Below are 18395 nucleotides of genomic sequence, written 5' to 3' on the forward strand. Positions count from 1 at the left end.
CAGATCCTGGGGAGATCGGGGGGAGGCTGGCATTTGTTGTGCTGCTGTATCGTGCCCAGCACAGTGAGAGTCTAAGTGCTAATAATGGTAGTACATAATAGTAATAATTGCTGTCTTCATCTCTAGAGTTGTTGATTTACACAACCAGGGGGTGTTAAAATAGGATATAAAAGGAAGAGAAATCTGCAGGCGTAATTTGACCTGAAAGCTGGCAGTTTGCTTTGGTGCTTATTGGGCTGTATTACGAGTACTGCAGAAGAACCCACTGTTGGCAATCTGGCGATTGTTATCACCTTTACATGGCCTTGCTGGGTCACTTTCAACGCAATCCTTCTGTCTGTGTCCATTACTTTCTCTGTAAAGCAGACTTCTGCTTTATATGCCCTCAGAGGCCTGGGTGGGGACAATGGCAAGAGTGCTGCCAAGTCACCCAGCTCTCCTATCACACCAATGCAAGGGCTCACGGATCAGCTGCTGAACCATGAGCCAATCTGGTGGCAGCCAAGACTACATCCCAGCTTCACAAGGAAACAAATCCCATCTGGAAATCAGCCTGACCCATTTCCGATGTTAGATGCAATAAGAATCAGGCTGGATTTGTGCTGGGAAAGTTGGACACAGAATCACAGGGTAACAAAATTATATAGGTTGGAAAAGACTTTCACGATCATAAAGTCCAACCATCAGTCTGTTACTGAGACCCATCACAAAACCATGACCCTTAGAGCCATGCCCACGCATGTTTTGAATACCGCCTGGGATGGGGACCCCACCTCTGCCCTGGGCAGCCCGTTCCAATGCTTGAATACTCCCTCTGTAAGGAAACTCTTCCTAATGTCATTACGTGACAATTACAACTTACCAAAAATACTGTTTATGGAGCTTCCCAAGCCACGTTGACTGGATCCATCACACATCACAGCAGCAATGTCTTCAGGAAGGTGGAAAAAATACAGTTTTCCCTATTTACTGAGTTTATTTTTAGCATGCAAATAGCAATAACTTTGGCAATCAGTCACTTGTGCTGAGACACAGGTGTCAAAAGCCATGATACAGAACTACCACAGGTTTAAGGAATCATACAGTTTTAGAATGGTTTGGGTTGGAACGGACCTTTAAGATCATCTAGTTCCAATGTAAAGAAACCCATATTAATATGGCACCTCTGGTCCAGGGTAGGAATAGAACATGAGATGCAGTAAAGCCCACCAAGACAAGAATCTTAGCCAGGAAAATGGGCTTAACCAGCGGAGAGCATGCACGTGTTGTGTCTGCAGCCTTCTTGTTTTCTTACCTGGGTTATTAATGTCAACTTGCACGGAAAGTGGAAGTGAGAAACTCCAGTAAAAGATAGTACCAAAATTTAATGCATATCAAAATGAAACAATAAAACCTTCAGCACAGAATTTTTTATTACCCTCCAGGTCATCGTAAATTGTTAGCTAGTTAAATCAAAGCACAGAATCACAAGGACAAGATAAAGTTATGTCCTTTATGGGAGGCTCCTAGAGCCTATAGGCTCAATATGCAACCACTACTGAAATGATACACCAGGTAGGCTGTCCTGCTTGCCTTGAAGACTGCCAAATCTTTCTTCCTCCAAAAAATAAAACCAAAAAACCAAAAAACCAAAAAAAAAAAAAAAAACAAAAAAAAAACCCAACCCAAATGCAAATATACAAACTCAGGCATTTTCACTTCAAAAAATCTGGGCTTTCCTGATAGGGGACAGGCTTTGGGTTGCTCTATTTGGCTCTGCTTGCAGCGGCAGTAGATAGATGCACCACGACCACAGGTAAGAGTGCTGACTCCACTGTGATGGTCAGGAAGGGGGTCACATTTACAAAAGCTACTCTACTTATCTGAGAAAGTTCCTCAATCAGAAGGACAAGCAGCAGCACTACAGTGCATGCTCTCACAGGTTGGTGCCCGTGAACCAATGCAAGCTGGTGACTGGGCTCCTCTGTTGCACTGCTTCCACAGTGCCCCCTTAAAAACCACGAAGAAAAATGCAGATAGCATTAGCAGTGACCATGACCCTGAATAAGCCACTTGGCAAATTCCTATCACACAAAAGACATAACAGTTACACAGTGGATAAGGGAATGTTGTAGGTTGGCAGCCCAATTACATACGTAGCCTATTATGAGTACAGAGCGAGCTGCTTTTACATATGCACATATGCAATGTGCTCTTCCTTTCTTAAAGCTGTCACACAAACCTTGTCGATAAGTGTGGAGGCGGCATGAGGGCTAAAACTAAATGTATGTTCCATTGTTTAGATGTCAGAGAGCCTGAAATGTTCTTACAAGAATTGCACTTAAACAACATCAGCCTGAAAGAAGAGAAGCTGGTGATATCAACCCATCATCACCAGCATCCTTAAAAGCCTTGCTAAGAGTGTTTGACCTTGCTGATGTTAGAAGACTCAAAACACTCACAAATGACTTTGCACTGGTTGCACTGCTTTTCCAAAGCAAAGCTCTCTTGTTATTTTATAGCATGCCCCAACAAAAGTCTGTGTAAAAATCATTAACAACTAAACAAGCTGCAGGAGGAAAGTCCCCAGATCGTTTGTTCTCAGTTGAGTCACAAAGCAGTGCACAAAGACACAAGTTCCTCTTCTGTAGGACCTGGATTGTGATGTATGGCTTTAGGGATGGTAACAAAGGGCAAACCACACATTTTGCTTTGTCTCATTTCGTAGCAAACTCTCTCCACCTCTGACCTAACCTGTAAGAAGTCATCTCTGCTGCCTTCCCAAAGCCCCAGGCAGCAGCAGAAGGAGCAGCTGCTTTCCCATTCCCCAACCCAGTAGCATCCCTCTGTCCTTCCCTGACCTCCCCAAGGAAAGAGTATCTGAGTGTATCAGGGTGCACTCAGTGTGCCTGTTCTAATTCTGAAGGCACAGGAGGAAGCTTGTCTCCTCAGTGAGAGTACAACTGCTGTGCAGTTACATAACAATACCTCAGTGTCACCAGACTGCACTTCGTAATTTGGTTTTCATTCCTTCAAGACAGCTTCTAATACAACAGACAATTTAAGCTAAATACCATAAATAGGGAAACTGGGGTAGTGGCTTTGAATGTCACACTAGATACTATAGTGCTCATTGAGATTTAGACTTTAATATGCTGTATTTTGCTCCACGTGACACAGCTGTCTTCACAGAAGCTGCATATTAGTGCAGATTCTGGTGTAAGATCAGACCTTCCTTATCTCAAAAGATCCTTCAAAAATAAAATGGCAGAACTTAAAATCACACAACAATCTCTACCAAATAAGGCAGGAGATACAGCTTGCCCCTATTTTGTCATAACAGTAAGCACAATCAGAGCATGGGACAACTGCAAAGCATGTCCAAAGCTGCAATGCTACCAATGTCTTCTGAAATTTTCCCAACTAGAATGAGATAAGCAGAGCAAAGCCAGCTTAGCAAGCCAGTCAGGTAACACCTTCCCACTCAGTCTGCAAGCTGGTCACCGTGTGTACACTGAGTTCTTAATGATTTTCCCTCTAGCAAGTAACTGTTTCAGCATCTGGACCCGAACACGATGAGCCACCATTCTGTGGTGTGGGGTTGTTGCACTGCCGCCTCCTTGTTCGTTGACCTCCTGAGCACGGAGACCAGCTGGCCCAGCAACCCCAGTTTCCATTAATAGCAGCATCTGGAAAATAAAAACCAAGCCAGAGAGGACAGTCAGAATAAAGCAGCTCTTTCCATGAGGAGAGCTGTCAGCTTCCATGAATCATACTTAATACAAACAGCTCTGCCCCATCCACACCAACGTCAACACACTTGAGTCATTAACAGCAATACTTATAAGACGTTTAATTCTCTGTTCAGCATTTCTGGTGTTTGTTCTGACTACATTTTGCATGTCGAGGACAAGAAAAATGTATCAATCAGATTTATTTTTGGTTATAGGGTGCTTCTCTCTCTGACCTAATCCAACCCTAACTAGGGAAAAGAGCAACTAAACTCATGTCAGCCACATTCTGAGGTGTTAGGGATAATGTCAGCACATTCTCCTTCAGTGAACAACAGCTTGAATATTCAGCTTTCTACCCACTGCTTTTCCTATTACAATGTCTTCTTCTGGACCCTGAGCACGTGAGTGACAGAAATTCAAAACCCTGAGAATCACGGAGCTGAACACAGGAGCAACACAGAAAAGAGGGAAAGGGGAGTGAGAAGGGAAGTTTTATGCTGTCAAGGGGATGGATGTGAGTCTGTGGGAGAGTCAGATGTGATTACATGTGTGCTAAGCAGACCGGAACGAGGTGTAAGTGACTCCACAGTTTAAGGTTGAACAGACTGGCTTAGAAACACCTCCAAAATTGACCCTTTGCTTGGTGTAATCTTGGCTTACAATGCATTTCAGCCTGGCTTTGGTAGGACACAGTCATGCAGAATGAGAACTGGATAAAAGACTGTAAACAAAGAGCAGTGATAAATGCAGTGCAGCAAAGTGTGGGATGGTGCCAGAGCTCTGGCTGCCTGAGATCCAGTATTATTTAGCATCTAGATTAATGAGCTGGAAGAAGTAAACAGAATGATTAAATTCACAGGCTATCCTAAACTAGAAGGAGTTAGAACATCAGTCAGGGGACAACGCTGATACAAAGCAACCAGGAATGCTTCAAAACAACATAATAAGATTTTAAGATTAAAATGCACGGCAGCATATCTAAAGGAAAACAGTTTGCAATGTATGGGCTGTACCAAAGGGAAGAACTTGGGATATTGAACTGCTGGAGGAGATCCGAGGCCTGATGTGGATTGTAAATTAGTCAGGAGTTCATAGACTCATAGAATGGCCTGGGTTGAAAAAGACCACAGTGATCATAGAGTTTCAACCCCCCTGCTACGTGCAGGGTCACCAACCAGCAGATCAGGCTGCCCAGAGCCACATCCAGCCTGGCTTTTAATGCCTCCAGGGATGGGGCATCCACAACCTCCTTGGGCAACCTGTTCCAGTGCATGACCACCATGAAGGCAACTCTGTGTTTGTGCAAAGAAAAGAAAATGAAATTTAAGAGCATGCAGGTGATGAGTGCTTGTCCCCTTTGCAGGGCCCTAATCCCATGCCTTGGGCTGGATGGAATGGGGACAGCAGCACAGACAGCCCTGCGAGTCCCACTCACCTGTCCTGCTGGGGGTCTCACAGGCAGTGCCGCGGCGGCTGAGGGGACAGATACACTCACAGTGTGTTCCTGAAAGCGAGCAGAGATGGTGGGGTTACAGACTTTGGTTACGTCATATTTCCCTGCAGACACCTGTTCCTTGTGGGTGCTGCAAGGGAAGGGATAGATGGTAAAATCATGTCAGCTTGCTTCTCTGGTGGGGAAAGTATAAAGCAGCAATCAAGCAGAGAAATGGCACTACGCTTCTGCCCCACTTGCCTCCCCAGCAAGTCCCCTGCCCCTTTGCAGAGAGATTTCATGGCTGGGTTGGATGGGAGCAAACTGTGCATCTTATGCAGAGGGAACACCTGCCTAACCCCACTCAGACCTCCCAGGACCGGATGAGAGCTCCCACATGAGAAAATAGTGGTCATTAAAAGCCTCTCGTTCAGAAGACCCTATAGGAAAGTCAACTGATCCTGATAAGTTATTGAACCAAGGGTAATTATGAGAAGAATCCTTAAGTGCTACAATCAGCTCGTTGGTATCTGAAGCAATCGTTCTACCTTAGGCACATTTAGATGATAACGAATCTCATCAGGACTTTTGCAGATGCAGATTGGAATTAGGCACTTGAAAAAAAATGGTCCCTCTGTTAGAAGCCCTCATCACATCGTATATCTCCGTTTAGGCAGCGGTTTTCATTCAGTTTGATTACTTTCCCCCCTCATTTTTAAATCACAGCCTGCTTAAAAAGGAGGACAGCTTCTATTAGAGATGGGGGGAGGTGATGGTTCTCACTGTGCTTGGCACTTACGTGGTGCTTTTCATCTTCAAAACACTTTAACAAACACTAATTAATGCTGAGACAGTAGTCACTTCTCTGGGATGATGGAAGCGAACTTAAAAGCAAAGGAGGAGACATCGAGGTGTTTTTTTTAAAATACTTAATTGAGACAGGAGCAAAATTTTGCATGGAACTGTTGCAGATAAACCCTTCCACCATAAAGGTGCATCCTGTGACTCTACTGTGTTGACTAAAGAGAGGCGCTCTACAAATAGGGACCAACCAGTGGGAGGTGTCCCTGCCTATAGCAGTGGAGATGGAACTAGATGATTTAAAGGTCCCTTCCAACCCAAACCATTCTACATTTCTATGATGTTCTAAAAACCCATTTTAAAAGAATATGACAGGAACAACTGAAGAGTTGATGACTTGCTCAGCCTCCTTCCTCCCAAAGATTCCCTGCTCACTGCTGCAAGAGGCTAGAGAACTGGTGTGACATCCTCCTACCTTTCAAAACTGGGATCCCATTGCCTTGGCATGGAGCACAGCGACAGGAACTGGTCTCCAGCTGAAACTCATCAAGAGCCCGGCGCAGATTTTCTTTTATTGTCATTGCATTAGCAAAGTCAGCTGGAGTCACCAGCTGATACAACGGTTGTACCTAAAGGGATGGAAGAAGCAGCACTCAACACAGTGCTCAAGATGGCGCGAGCATGTTGTGGCTCAATGGGAGCACGGCTGGTGAGGGAAATGAGGGCCTTGTGGTACATGCCCCAGGCTTCCCATTAGTATTTCTTTAAACCTAGTAAACAGCATGGCAGCACGGTCAGGGATACTTGCAGGGGTCCTCCTCTTGGTTTGTGACACCAACAAAATTGCAAATGCAGGAGGAGATTCAAAAGCCTGACAGCTGGTTGGAAAGTTCCATTAAATGCCTTCTTACTATTTTCCTGATGTTGATATTTTGTTAATTTACTCAAAACTACTTTCCCTCGCTCCAGTTTAAACAGGATCCCCCAAAGCCACCCAGAGAAATCTCCCTCATTCCTCATCCTCAGGCATTCATGTTTGCACTTTAAGTATAATCACCTCTGCATTTCAAGGCTGATGTTTCTCTTTATGAAGCCAAAATATGGGTCTCACAGCCTTCAAAAAAGTGATCTCCAAATGCAGCCACTGCAGATGGGATCAGTGGTAAAGGATATGGGATGCACAGCACAGTGAACGTGCTGTAGGAATCAAGGAGACTTTGGTATGCTAATTTCCTTTTCGGAGAGCAAGGGAAAGTTCAAGTGTGCCCTACAGGTCGGCAGTCATCCACTCTCTCATCAGGGGACCCATCCCAAATTCCCAACCCTGCTATAGGGATACCTGCCACCGCCATACAGCAAAACTATGAATGATCCCCGAGCTGCTATTAGTCTCAAGCTACTAGAAACAGGAGAAAGCATCAATAAAGAATCCTCATCTCCTGCTGCTGTACATTCCCTCCTCATCAATTATCTGTGATCCATACTTCACTTTTGGACTTCAGCTCATACAAACACGGAAATATACTGAGAGTGACCTGCCAAGGCCTTTCTGCAGATGATTTATGAACTGTTTTGCTTTAGTTTTCCCTAACTAAGCATTCCCAGGCTGACATTTAGTCACAGCCTGCTGATACTTTTGATCCCTGAACCCCAAAGGGATACCAGTAGGTAAATGAAGGCTCAAAGATACCAAATGAAATCACTGGGCAGCCTGGCCACTGATGCCAGGCAAGGCAAAGGACATCACAATTTGCTGTGGGAGAACTTTCTGGAAGTGCAGAGCATTGCATTTACAGTGTCTCCTTTCTGAGCGCCCACCCTCAGAGCAACGATGCCAATGCAGTTCTATTCGTAGCCCTAAAAATGGCCCCTTTAGAAAAAAATAATTCTCATTCATCTGAACACACTGCTTTCAAAGGCACTGAGCTAAGTGAGGCTGAACACAGCAATGGACACAGTACCTTCAGCTTTATGATCTCAGGGTTGTACTGCACAGCATCCCCCCACTCCTGCATCAGCGCAGCCGTTGGCAGGCCTTTGTTGGCCAACGCTGTAATGTGTTCACTTGCTCCCCCACGAACAAGGGCAATGAAGTCTTCCACATACTGCTTTTTGGAGGTGCTGTCTGCAAAAAAACACATTTAGAGAGTGGGTGCTGGGAAGAGAAAGGCCACAGGTGCTTTATACCTGGTGCCTGGTCTCCATGTCCTGTGCCCCTTCTGCTGCCTTGTAGCAATACTCCCTCCCTCTTCTTCCATCCCCATTCCTCCAGCAAGCAGCAGTAATGCCTGCAGGTCCTTCCACTGCCCAAAGCCCCTCTCCATCATCAGGGAGGAAATCCATCCACCAGTCAGCGTTATGAGATGTTCTTTTCGCAATGACATTGGTTAGAAATGAAATCACACAAGTGGTTCAGACTTACCTCCAATCTCTTTTAAAAGGGATTTACAGCCTTCTACATTTACTCCAAGAATCAGAGAGACGGCTTTAATAGTTCCACCAATTTTGAAGCCGTGCTGTGCGCATTTCTGGACATCACTCATAGAAAAACCTTAAATGAACAACAAAACATTGCAGTGTTTCAATAAAGCATTTTGTAACAGCCAGCTCAGCTGCATTGGGCTACGTGGAGCAGCAGTAGGTGGGAGCCTGATCTGTGACTTAAAACATCTGTGCAAAAGGACTCTGTCCCACCCATCCCGAGCCAGGTCTGTTAGGTGTAATGCTTCAAGTGGCTTTTCTCCCCATTTGCTAGCTCATGCCTCCAGTTCTTTCCTGCCAGAAGAGCCTCAATTGTTTCATGGAAGTTTCTCCATGTAAATTCTGAATCTAAAGTCTGTCCCTCTGGGACATATCTGCCTACAGCAAAAGCCAGCAACTTCCAAGCCAGCTGAAGAGCAAACAGACCGCGTTTCGCATACAGCAGTCCATTAAATGCTTTCACAAATAGACAACAAAGGCAGTTCCTCACTTCCATGCCAATGAATAAATAAGAGAGTGCAGCTATTGATTAATGTCACACAGCTCTCTCTATCCCATGCAACAATCATCATTTCTTGCAAAAAAAGGAAGCCAGAGTCAAAGAGCAAGAGCAATGTCAGGCACAAGAGTCACCCAGCAAATTATTTACTGTTTCTTACATGCTGGAAAAGCTCTCGAGGCTAAAGGTGTTTCAGAACCATCACTTGAAAGGCAATGGAAAAAGAACTCAGGCTAAGGTTTCAAAGCTAGCAGAAGTGTTAAGCTACACGGCTCTCATTCATCTCAACATCGTGTCAGCCTCCAAAACGTGTAGTCTGAAACATTTGCCACAGGGCCCTTTCTGTGAACTGGCAGCATCCACAACTCGAGAGCTAGATGGAGCCCGTGATGCTGAGCATGCTTTGAAAAGCAGTGCTTTACTCACTGCCGTGAAACACTTTTAATCCCCTATTCCCTATATGGGTTTTCTTGGAGATGCTGCTGGCTCCTTCTGGCACAATCTCTCCTTTCCTCAGATCTGGGTGCACGCAGGGGGGTTTCCCACTGAAAAGCTAGGTCTGGCCCCAAAGCCTTTCACAAGCTTCAGATGCACGTACCTGCCTTCTGGAGCTCATTGCTGTTCAGGACTAAAGTATATTCATAGATGCCACCAACTGTAGCCTCAGTGATGTAATGCGTCCCATAGTCTCTGTACAGCTCTCTGTACTCCCCATAGCTGTACTCCAATGGGAGCTGATGGAGTCTCTGCAGAAACTCATAATGCAGCATCAGGGCTCGAGTCTTCAGCTTATAAACAGCCACAGTCAGATCAGAACGGGCGTGAAGGAATTTGCTGGACTACATGGCATGTAGAAACACAAGAAACACATATTTATAGGTATTTATAAAAATATATATGCATGGGCATATATTATATCTCCCTTTTCTGTTAACAAAGTCATCTGTCATGTCCCAAGGATTTTGTGTCCAGTTGTTTGCCAGCAGTCCAAACACATTGAGGGCATTTCAGTATAGAACACTATAGCTTAAATAACAGAAGTAAAACTTAGCATTGGTGTTCTTCCTGGATATCTGTTACAAATGCTTCTCATACACCTCTGATCTTGTCATGGGAAATGTCACTTTGCAGGAAGCAAGTGCAAGTTTAATAGCAACAAGGAATGCTCTGCCACTGCCGAGTGCACTGTATACTGAGGGGAGAGACATACATCAGCTGTACTATTAAACCACTGACAAGAGCTAGGTTTGTTTACAGCAATAACAGATGAAAAGAAGAAATCAAATGATGTTGCACACTAGCTCCGAATGAATCTCATAAAACAGCCCTACGAGTTACAGATTAAAGCATCTCCAGCCAGCTTAAAGCGTGCATCAGATCACAGCTGTGACCACATCTCTGAAGACGAGACTGGAAGCGATGGTGCCATCCTTATTTTGTATTGTGTGTGTCCTCATCTGATGAATGATGTATTCAGCGGCTAGATCGCATCAACCCAAGTCAAATGGCATGTGTTAGTCTATAGTTAAGTTCACAGAAGGCCTGCCAGCAGTTTTCATTCCATGTTATTGTCAAGGCTGCCCTACGGTAGAATAGTGCAGCTTTGCTGCTTGAATTACCATTTACCCAAGTGGCAGCTCCTGCCTTGCTGAACCCACCTAAAAGAGAACCAGTCCTTCACGTGTGATGGCACTGGGCAGCTGTCCACACACTGACTGGTGTCTGGGCTGCTTACAGGTGCAGAAATCACAAGAACTGCACAAAATCCTTTTTGTCCCCAGCATTACTCCTTTACTCAGTATACCTCACCATAGGGCACGGGAACTCTGAGCTCCAGGGTTCATTAGCTAAACCACAGCTTGATCTGTGCAGAATCTCATGTTGGTTGCACCCATCCATCTCCTATTGCCCAGACATCAGTACCAGTGCTGCACACATCCGTGCATGCTGTCATCAGCATCCTGGTTTACACTCTTTTGGTGAAAGAAAAATATCCAAATAGGCAAAACAAAACTGTGAGTGTTGGTTTGTGATCTCTGGGTCTGATGTGGTACGAACTTGTTAATGGCTGGAATGTCAACATATGTAGGTTCCCACTGCTGGTGTGCTGCACGGAAACTCTGCTTGCAGTCTTATTTGTCCATTTGCTAATGAGATTGCTGTAGGGATGGGAGGATGTCTGCACATTGCACTGCTCCTTATTTTCATTGTGATTTCACTACAAACACCCAAATGTGGATGCCCAGCAGTGACTGGACATACTGCATGCAACTGTGGCTGACTAAGGGTTAGGCAGCCTGAATCCGGGCAGATCTGTGAATGGAAAAGCTCCCAGGTGTTGCAAACACAAACCAAGGCGTTGCAGCCTTAGTAAACATTTGACCAATAAAAACTGCAAAATCCAATCAGAGGGAAAGACTTCATTTATGGCAGTCGCGGCTGCCGACCTGACGATGGGGATGAAATCAATACACACACAAATACAGAAAATGTGTTAGAAAAGACTGAAGTAGAGCAAGACTTACTGTTGAAGAAAATCTTTTCATCCTTTGAATGAACTTCCTGAACCTGTTGTCATTATTACTGTAACCAATTTCAAACAGACTGGGTATGCTTATACCAATGCTGAAGCTAGACTGCGCAGCTTCTGCCTTCAGGACACTGCTTTCATAATTGGAGTAGGAGTCATATTCAGTCATTGTAAATTCATACTTGCCTTTGGTCTAAACAGAAAGCAAAAACAATACATTTTATTTTCTGTGCAGTGAATGTACACCTGAAGCACGGGAAGGGAGAGCAGCTACAAATATACTTGTGAATTAATGCTTGCACTTTGAAGATGAAAAGCCTTGTATAATTGCAAAACACTATTATTATTAACACTACTGCTTCAGGAGGAGCTGATTTACAGCAGTAGAAAAGCTACTATCTCCTCCATACTGTGAGGATCTGCGCCTACTACTTAATATTATTGTCATTCTTATGCGAAGAAAGTGAATCATAGGCATCGATGAGAGTAGAAACCCTTAGAGGAAATGGTTTCCTAATAGACAACACTCAAAAAATATCAGGCTCAGATTTTGTAATAGCAAGGTCCATGCGAAATTTGCCATCTATTTCAGTGCATACGGATCTTAATGCATGGGCACTGCTTCAATTCCATCCAGTGCATGCGATGTGACAATGTTCTAGAAGTTGGGCTAAACTTCTTCTTGTCCCATTTGATCTCAGGAGTTTTGTAATTGTTTAAACCATTTTAGTAATGAAGCTTTATCAGTATTATACAGCAAATTTAGTGGAATATACATATGTTTATCTACAGAAGGATATGACACATACCTCTGGTGTATAGCTTTCTACATTGTATGGTTTTCTGAATCTCGTGTCCGCAATGTAATGGGGAGAACATCCTCCAGCATAGTACCTGTGATCAAGAACTAATCCTTCCAAGTTTTTTGTGATGATATTTAACCTGCATAAGAAGCATAATAACAGAATATTGTTTATGGCTGATTCAGGGCTATACAGCAAATAGCTTGAATAAGAAAGGCAAAAGGGGTTTTGTTGGCTGATGGTTCTTTGTTGCAAACTTCCTTATTCTGAAACCCCAACAGAAAACTCTGCCTCTTCCACTGGTTGATCAACCCAATTCCTCCAGAGAAAAACTGCATGCCTAACAAGCAAGGCCTCTGCTAGATCTGCCTCTCCTTGTTTTGGGGAGAGAGACTTGCACGGTAATGACACTGAAGCTGTAAAATATTAACTCTGATTTTAGAACAAACTGAAAAGGAGGGAAGTCCACTAAAAGCAAATTACTGAGCAACTGCAGCTTCAAAGAGATGAGAAGCATGTTCCTGTAATTGTCCAAGATTATTTTTAATTTTGATTAAACTCAGAAGTACAAAGCATTAGCAATGACATGCACAGCAGCCACATCTCCTGAGACTAAGAAGGAAATTATCATTTTTTCCTACAGTATGATTTCTTTTCTTATTTTTTTTCAAGTAAAAAGCATTTTTTCTTTTCCTGCAGAGCAAGAAAAGACTCTTTTCACACAGTATGAGATTACAAAAAGATGTCACAGTCTTAGCCAGTAAAAGCTGGGTCAATCCAGACACAGATTAGAATCCCCACCAGGTTGGGGTCTGTAACCCCACCCCACTCAGGCAAAGGACAAAAGTTCCAACACCTTCCAGTTTCATGGAAGAAATCCATGACGTTTTGACCCACCAAAACCAATATAGTGTGCAAAAACACAAATCCACAGACAAGCACAGATTTTAGGCAACACCACATGCTGGTTTAAATCACTCATGCAAAATAACTGGAAGATTGAATCGCTCCCACTCATGGGCTCTTTATGGAGACATGAAAGAAGTGTTTGGATTTGTACCTCACTCTTCACTCCCAAGTTTTGGCAATACAAGGCTCTCCTGGAAAGACTCATGGAGTCAATAAAGACTTCCCACTAGGTTTTGGATCAAGACCCCAAAGGTGGTCTGACTGGAACTACTGGATACATCTTTTCTGTGTTCCATGTCTATGTCTGAAGCCATTACCTTCAGTAAGAAAACATCATAAAGATCATCAACTTACCCTTTTGCCAGATTCTCTATTCCCCAGTACTGCTCCATCTTCTGGTCACATTTTTTAAACACTTTTTTGCAGTTTTTTTCATCCGACTGGTCTCCACAGTCATCATCCCCATTACAAAGCAGCCTACGTGCAATGCATCTCCCTAGGAACCAATGGGAACAGTGCTCAGAAAAGTATTTGTTATCATGCCTACAGGCAATACTGCAAAATCACAGTCCCCTAACACAGAGTTTAGAAATAAAATAAAATAAAATAACGTAACATATGGTTCAAGACTAGCTGGAAAATATTTCCTCTTGATCTGATCAAAACTACTGTGTCCAAGCCTGGGGCCCCCAGTACAGGCAGGACGTGGAGCTCTTGGAGTAGGTCCAAAGGAGGGCCTCTAAGGTTATCAGAGGGCTGGAGCACCTCTCCTGTGAGGAAAGGTTAAGGGAACTGGGCTTGTTTAGCTTGGAGAAGAGAAGGCTCCTTGTTTAGCTTGGAGAAGAGAAGGCTCCCTCCAATGAGGGAGACCTCATTGTGACCTTCCAATACTTGAAGGAAGCGTATAAACAGGAGGGGGAACCGCTGTTTATGAGTGTGGATAGTGATAGGACAAGAGGGAATGGTTTTAAACTGAGACAGGGGAGGTTTAGGTTGGATATTAGGAGGAAGTTTTTCACTCAGAGGGTGGTGACGCACTGGAGCAGGTTGCCCAAGGAGGCTGTGGATGCCCCATCCCTGGAGGCATTCAAGGCCAGGCTGGATGTGGCTCTGGGCAGCCTGGTCTGCTGGTTGGCGATCCTGCACGTAGCAGGGGGGTTAGAATGAGATGATCACTGTGGTCCTTTTCAACCCAGGCCATTCCGTGATTCTTTAAAAACCTCAGATTTCTAACCACCATACTCCATTTGGTCAAGTTTGCTCAAAGCCTTCAAAATCTTAAAATTAATTGCTCCATTTTGGGGGGGGAGGGCAGGTAACCCAAAAAACCCAATGAGAGCAAACCTAACATAATGCATATATAATATTTTATGGATAGAATATTTCATAACATAGAAAATTTCCTCTAGAGAGAGATGCCATATAGACAACCAGGACAGCCTGTCATGCTCTGGGGGAAGGATGCTCAGCACAGGTTCTGCTATTGTCATCATATCCACTAGAGTTACAGATTTCACTAACTAGTTTTAATTTCTGTTTGGAGATTTTAAATGCCTGCTGTAGACTGATTGACGTTGGCTAACAGTCATTCAAACTCATAGAAGCAAACATAAAACAGCAATGGATGGACAGGAACTAACTTCTGCCAGCCCTGCCAACTCTCGTAGAAGGAGAAAGTTTAGCGTGGGGCTGTCAGAGACATCATGTACACACCATCATTCCTCCCTCAATAAGCCCTTACCTGTAACTGCACACGCAAAACCTTCACATCTGACTTTATTTCTGCAAGGATTATTGGTAACACAGTCTTCGCTTTCGTTGTCAGAGTAATCACACGGCTCTCCATTGAACTGAGAAGGTTGTTCCAGGCGGGCAAATCTGTACTGTGTTGAAATAAAAAAATATTGACTCAAGTGCACAGAAATGGTGAAATTTTTTTGGTTCCCTAGTTTAAAAAAAAAAAGCAACATTGTGCTGGGGAGATCTAAGAACAACACGATTAAAAAGTGGAGGCAAAGGAGAGTTATGCTGGTAACGTATCTCATTTCAAACATTTCTAATCTGGGACAGTTTTAATTTTACTAAGCAAGGATTGGGAATTGGAAGGGATGACAGAAAGTTTGCTTTTATCTGACAGTTTGTTTAAATGTGCCTGACAGCATAGTGTGGGCATTTGCAAGAGTGAGGAAGGATTCGGTTACGTCTCCTCTCTTTCAATTAGCGCTGGTAACAACATCCCTTGTTATTTTCTGTCAGTGTATTTACTTGGCCCTCTGTATCATTAGGGATTTTTTCCGCCCACAACACTGCTGTGAAGCAGTCAATTACTCCATCCAATATGTTAGCCCTCCTTCTTTTTCCCCAGCTTTTGAGATTAACTCTTTGAAACGAAGCTTCGCTCTTCCCAACCCACATCACCAGTTATCCCTGCTTAAGCCTGGGAATGGCTTCTACAGCTCATTAGCAGAGGTCCCTCCAGCAACAGGGATTTTGATGTTCACGCTCCTGGGGTCATTACCTTTGTTTGATGTGGCTTCCCGGGTAGGGAACGCTCGTTGTCAGACAAGGAAAAGCATCTTAATCCTGAGAGGCACCGTGTGCCTCTAAGTCCCGCAGGGGACCATTAGTGAGGACAGAGATTCTCAGGCACTCACCCTTTTCTTCTGGCAGGGATCACACTTGCTCCATGAGGACCAAGTGGAGAGCACGCAGTCACGGGGCTGAGGTGGGTTGCGTACAGACCGGGCCTGCCTGCTGCTGGTGCTGATCGGCCCAAGGGATTCTGTTCCACTGCTGTGTTCAACAACATGAGAGCTTCAGTGTGTAGAGCCATCACACTGCGAGGCCAGAACAGCTTGGCCACCCAAAACTCTATAACCATCACGGGAAACACAACTCATCCCATTCATCCCCATAATTAACACGAACCCCAGTTGTGAGCCCCCACTCTTCCCCCAGCCGTTCTTGCCCCACTACAAGAGCTGTCTCCATGGTTTCCATGATGCTGTAGCCAAAATGTTGCCTTATCTTTCGGCCAGATTGACTATTTCTGATTAAATGCTCATCCCAGATAAATGCTTCCTTGTAGTGCCTATCTAAGAGGGAAAACACTGATAGTGAGTTTCCTTTCATGCCCAGTTTGACAAACAAGTTGTCCCCATCGTGTTCCAGTTCCTCCAACACAAGGGATACCACCAGCTGAAGCTTTGAGCATGACCTAGTGCCTGACAAGGGGCTCCTGTTACTGCATGTTAAAAATCACATGGAAGAAAAGAATTACAAAAACTCATCAGCTCACCAAGGCATGAAATCAAGCTCAAAGTTCATAGAACAGTGGAAATAATTTCATTAGATCAGAAATATTAGACACTGATCAACTGCAGCCCTGTGAAAAAGCAAAAAAATTGTTAAGCTGAAAGAGCCAGATGCAAGTACGACCAGATTTTTACCATTTATATACTCAAAGACAATGAAACCTCCTTTCCGGCACACTGTTGGGCAGCCTGAATGTCAGGAGGTTGCACATCGCAAGCACAACTCAACCTTACAACATGACCAGGGCAATTTGCTCTATCAAATTCATCAGAAGACTTATCCACAGTCAGTCACACTGCACTACATTCACTTCAGAACACTGTTTTTGCTGTTCATTACAAACAAAGAAATAGCTCAGGACAGCAATTATTTCCCATACAAAGCCAAAGCAGACCATTGGTACTGATTTTCACTATTTATCATATCACCCCAAGGTCATCTCTTTGAAAATGTTTGCCTACCTGAAGCAATGAACATCTAGGAAGCAGAGTGCAGCACAAAGCAGCAGCAGTTTGATGGGGCACGGAGTAAACGCCATCCATGCCACAGTCATCGTGCCACCATCCCATCAGTGGGTTGAAAGCAGCACGGCTCCAGTTCTGTACTGGAGACTTCGGAAATAAACTGGCTCTTTCCTTCAGGCAGTAAACAGCAGATGACCCAGCATTTGGCAGAGGTGCAAGGTAAACTTTGTAATTGTTAGTGCATGGCTTTCTGCGGGCAAAGGGGAAGAAAGCAAGGAGCTGGCCAGAAGCAATTCAAACTTTCATTTTTAATACTTCTTTCAGGAGGCAGAAACAAATGAATATTTCAACAAATGAAATGGAATACTCAAGACTTGGCAAGAAGGAAGCAATAAGGGAAATGAAGTCAGCTCTCTAGGAACAAACTGCAAAATTAAGTATTTATTTCTGCTTTTGAACACTGCTTTGTCACTGGGAGGAAGGCTGGGAATTCCTCTGCTTGCACGGCAGCTTAGTTTTCTTTCAGACTAAATCACGGGCCCTTCCTCAGAATGCCCAAAGTCCTGAGGCCATTGGCAAGAGTCTTGATGGGGTATTGACTTCAGTAGCATAGCCAGGACAAAGAACTCAGCAAGGGCTGCCTTTGAGAACTCACCAAGCCATGCTTCCAGATGAGGATCCTCAAAAGCTCACCAAATTTTTCTTCGTTCATCTTTTAAGGCAGCCTCCAGTCCTGCTGCTTCTCACTTTGAGTACAGCTCTCCTTGATTCTTGAGGAACAACAGCCTTCCTCTTATTGCCCTCATTTGTTATAATCTGCCACGAGCATCACAGAGGCAGAAAAGCATTCCAAATCTACATTTGCTTGCACAAAATATTACATTCTGTTGTGCTTTCTGGGAAAGCAGATGTTCTTGAGGAGACAGTCCTGCACTGAGCACTCTGGGCCAAGGCTCAGTGCTTCAATGACACAAGGAATAAATCCATTTGGATTTGCTCATTATGAGAATGATGGATGCTGTATATAAAATCAATCATATTCACTGACACAATTCAAAACCAATCTCAATGTAATGACCCGGGCAACTGTGACACCTCTTAATGTGTCACACTGATCTCACAGATGGCACCAACTCTGACAAACAAGCAAGTGGCTTTTAGTTTGGCAACTTGGTGATGAGGATCTAACAGAGAGAAGGATGCAAACTGATCCCTTGTAGGACATTCATCAGAACAGAAAGATTCCATTGCAGGCTGAGGTTTCCCACCGCATGTCACTGAACAGGCAGTCAGCAACCAGCAGCCTTTTCATCTCCACACATGGAGAATGAACCAGGAGGAAAGATGGCTAAGAGTGAGCAAAGCTTTTTGTTCATCTTTTTGGCCTTATTTTTTATGTTAAATGACTTTGCCCCCAGATTAAAGCAAGATGTGCCTATCTGATACCG

General features: G+C 44.1%; 1 protein-coding gene across 2 annotated transcripts; it reads right to left on the reverse strand.

Moving 5' to 3' along the window:
- Nucleotides 1-1344: 1344 nt before the first annotated feature.
- On the reverse strand, nt 1345-17089 carry C8B (complement C8 beta chain). Of its 2 annotated transcripts, NM_001321543.3 has the most exons (12): nt 16945-17089; nt 15823-15961; nt 14910-15051; nt 13523-13664; nt 12266-12398; nt 11452-11649; nt 9525-9765; nt 8369-8497; nt 7908-8071; nt 6422-6575; nt 5149-5217; nt 1345-3668 (listed from the first exon to the last, which is right to left on the reverse strand). In NM_001321543.3, the coding sequence occupies exons 1-12, from the start codon at nt 17034-17036 to the stop codon at nt 3517-3519; spliced, it is 1755 nt and encodes a 584-aa protein (NP_001308472.2). In that variant the 5' UTR covers nt 17037-17089; the 3' UTR covers nt 1345-3516. The 2 variants fall into 2 exon arrangements, with proteins under 2 accessions (NP_001308472.2, XP_040560615.1); XM_040704681.2 differs by lacking the exon at nt 1345-3668 and having other exon boundaries at nt 5161-5296.
- Between the last annotated feature and the right edge of the window lie 1306 nt (nt 17090-18395).

The sequence above is a fragment of the Gallus gallus genome, chromosome 8 (assembly GCF_016699485.2).
Source record: "Gallus gallus isolate bGalGal1 chromosome 8, bGalGal1.mat.broiler.GRCg7b, whole genome shotgun sequence".
NCBI lineage: Eukaryota > Metazoa > Chordata > Aves > Galliformes > Phasianidae > Gallus > Gallus gallus.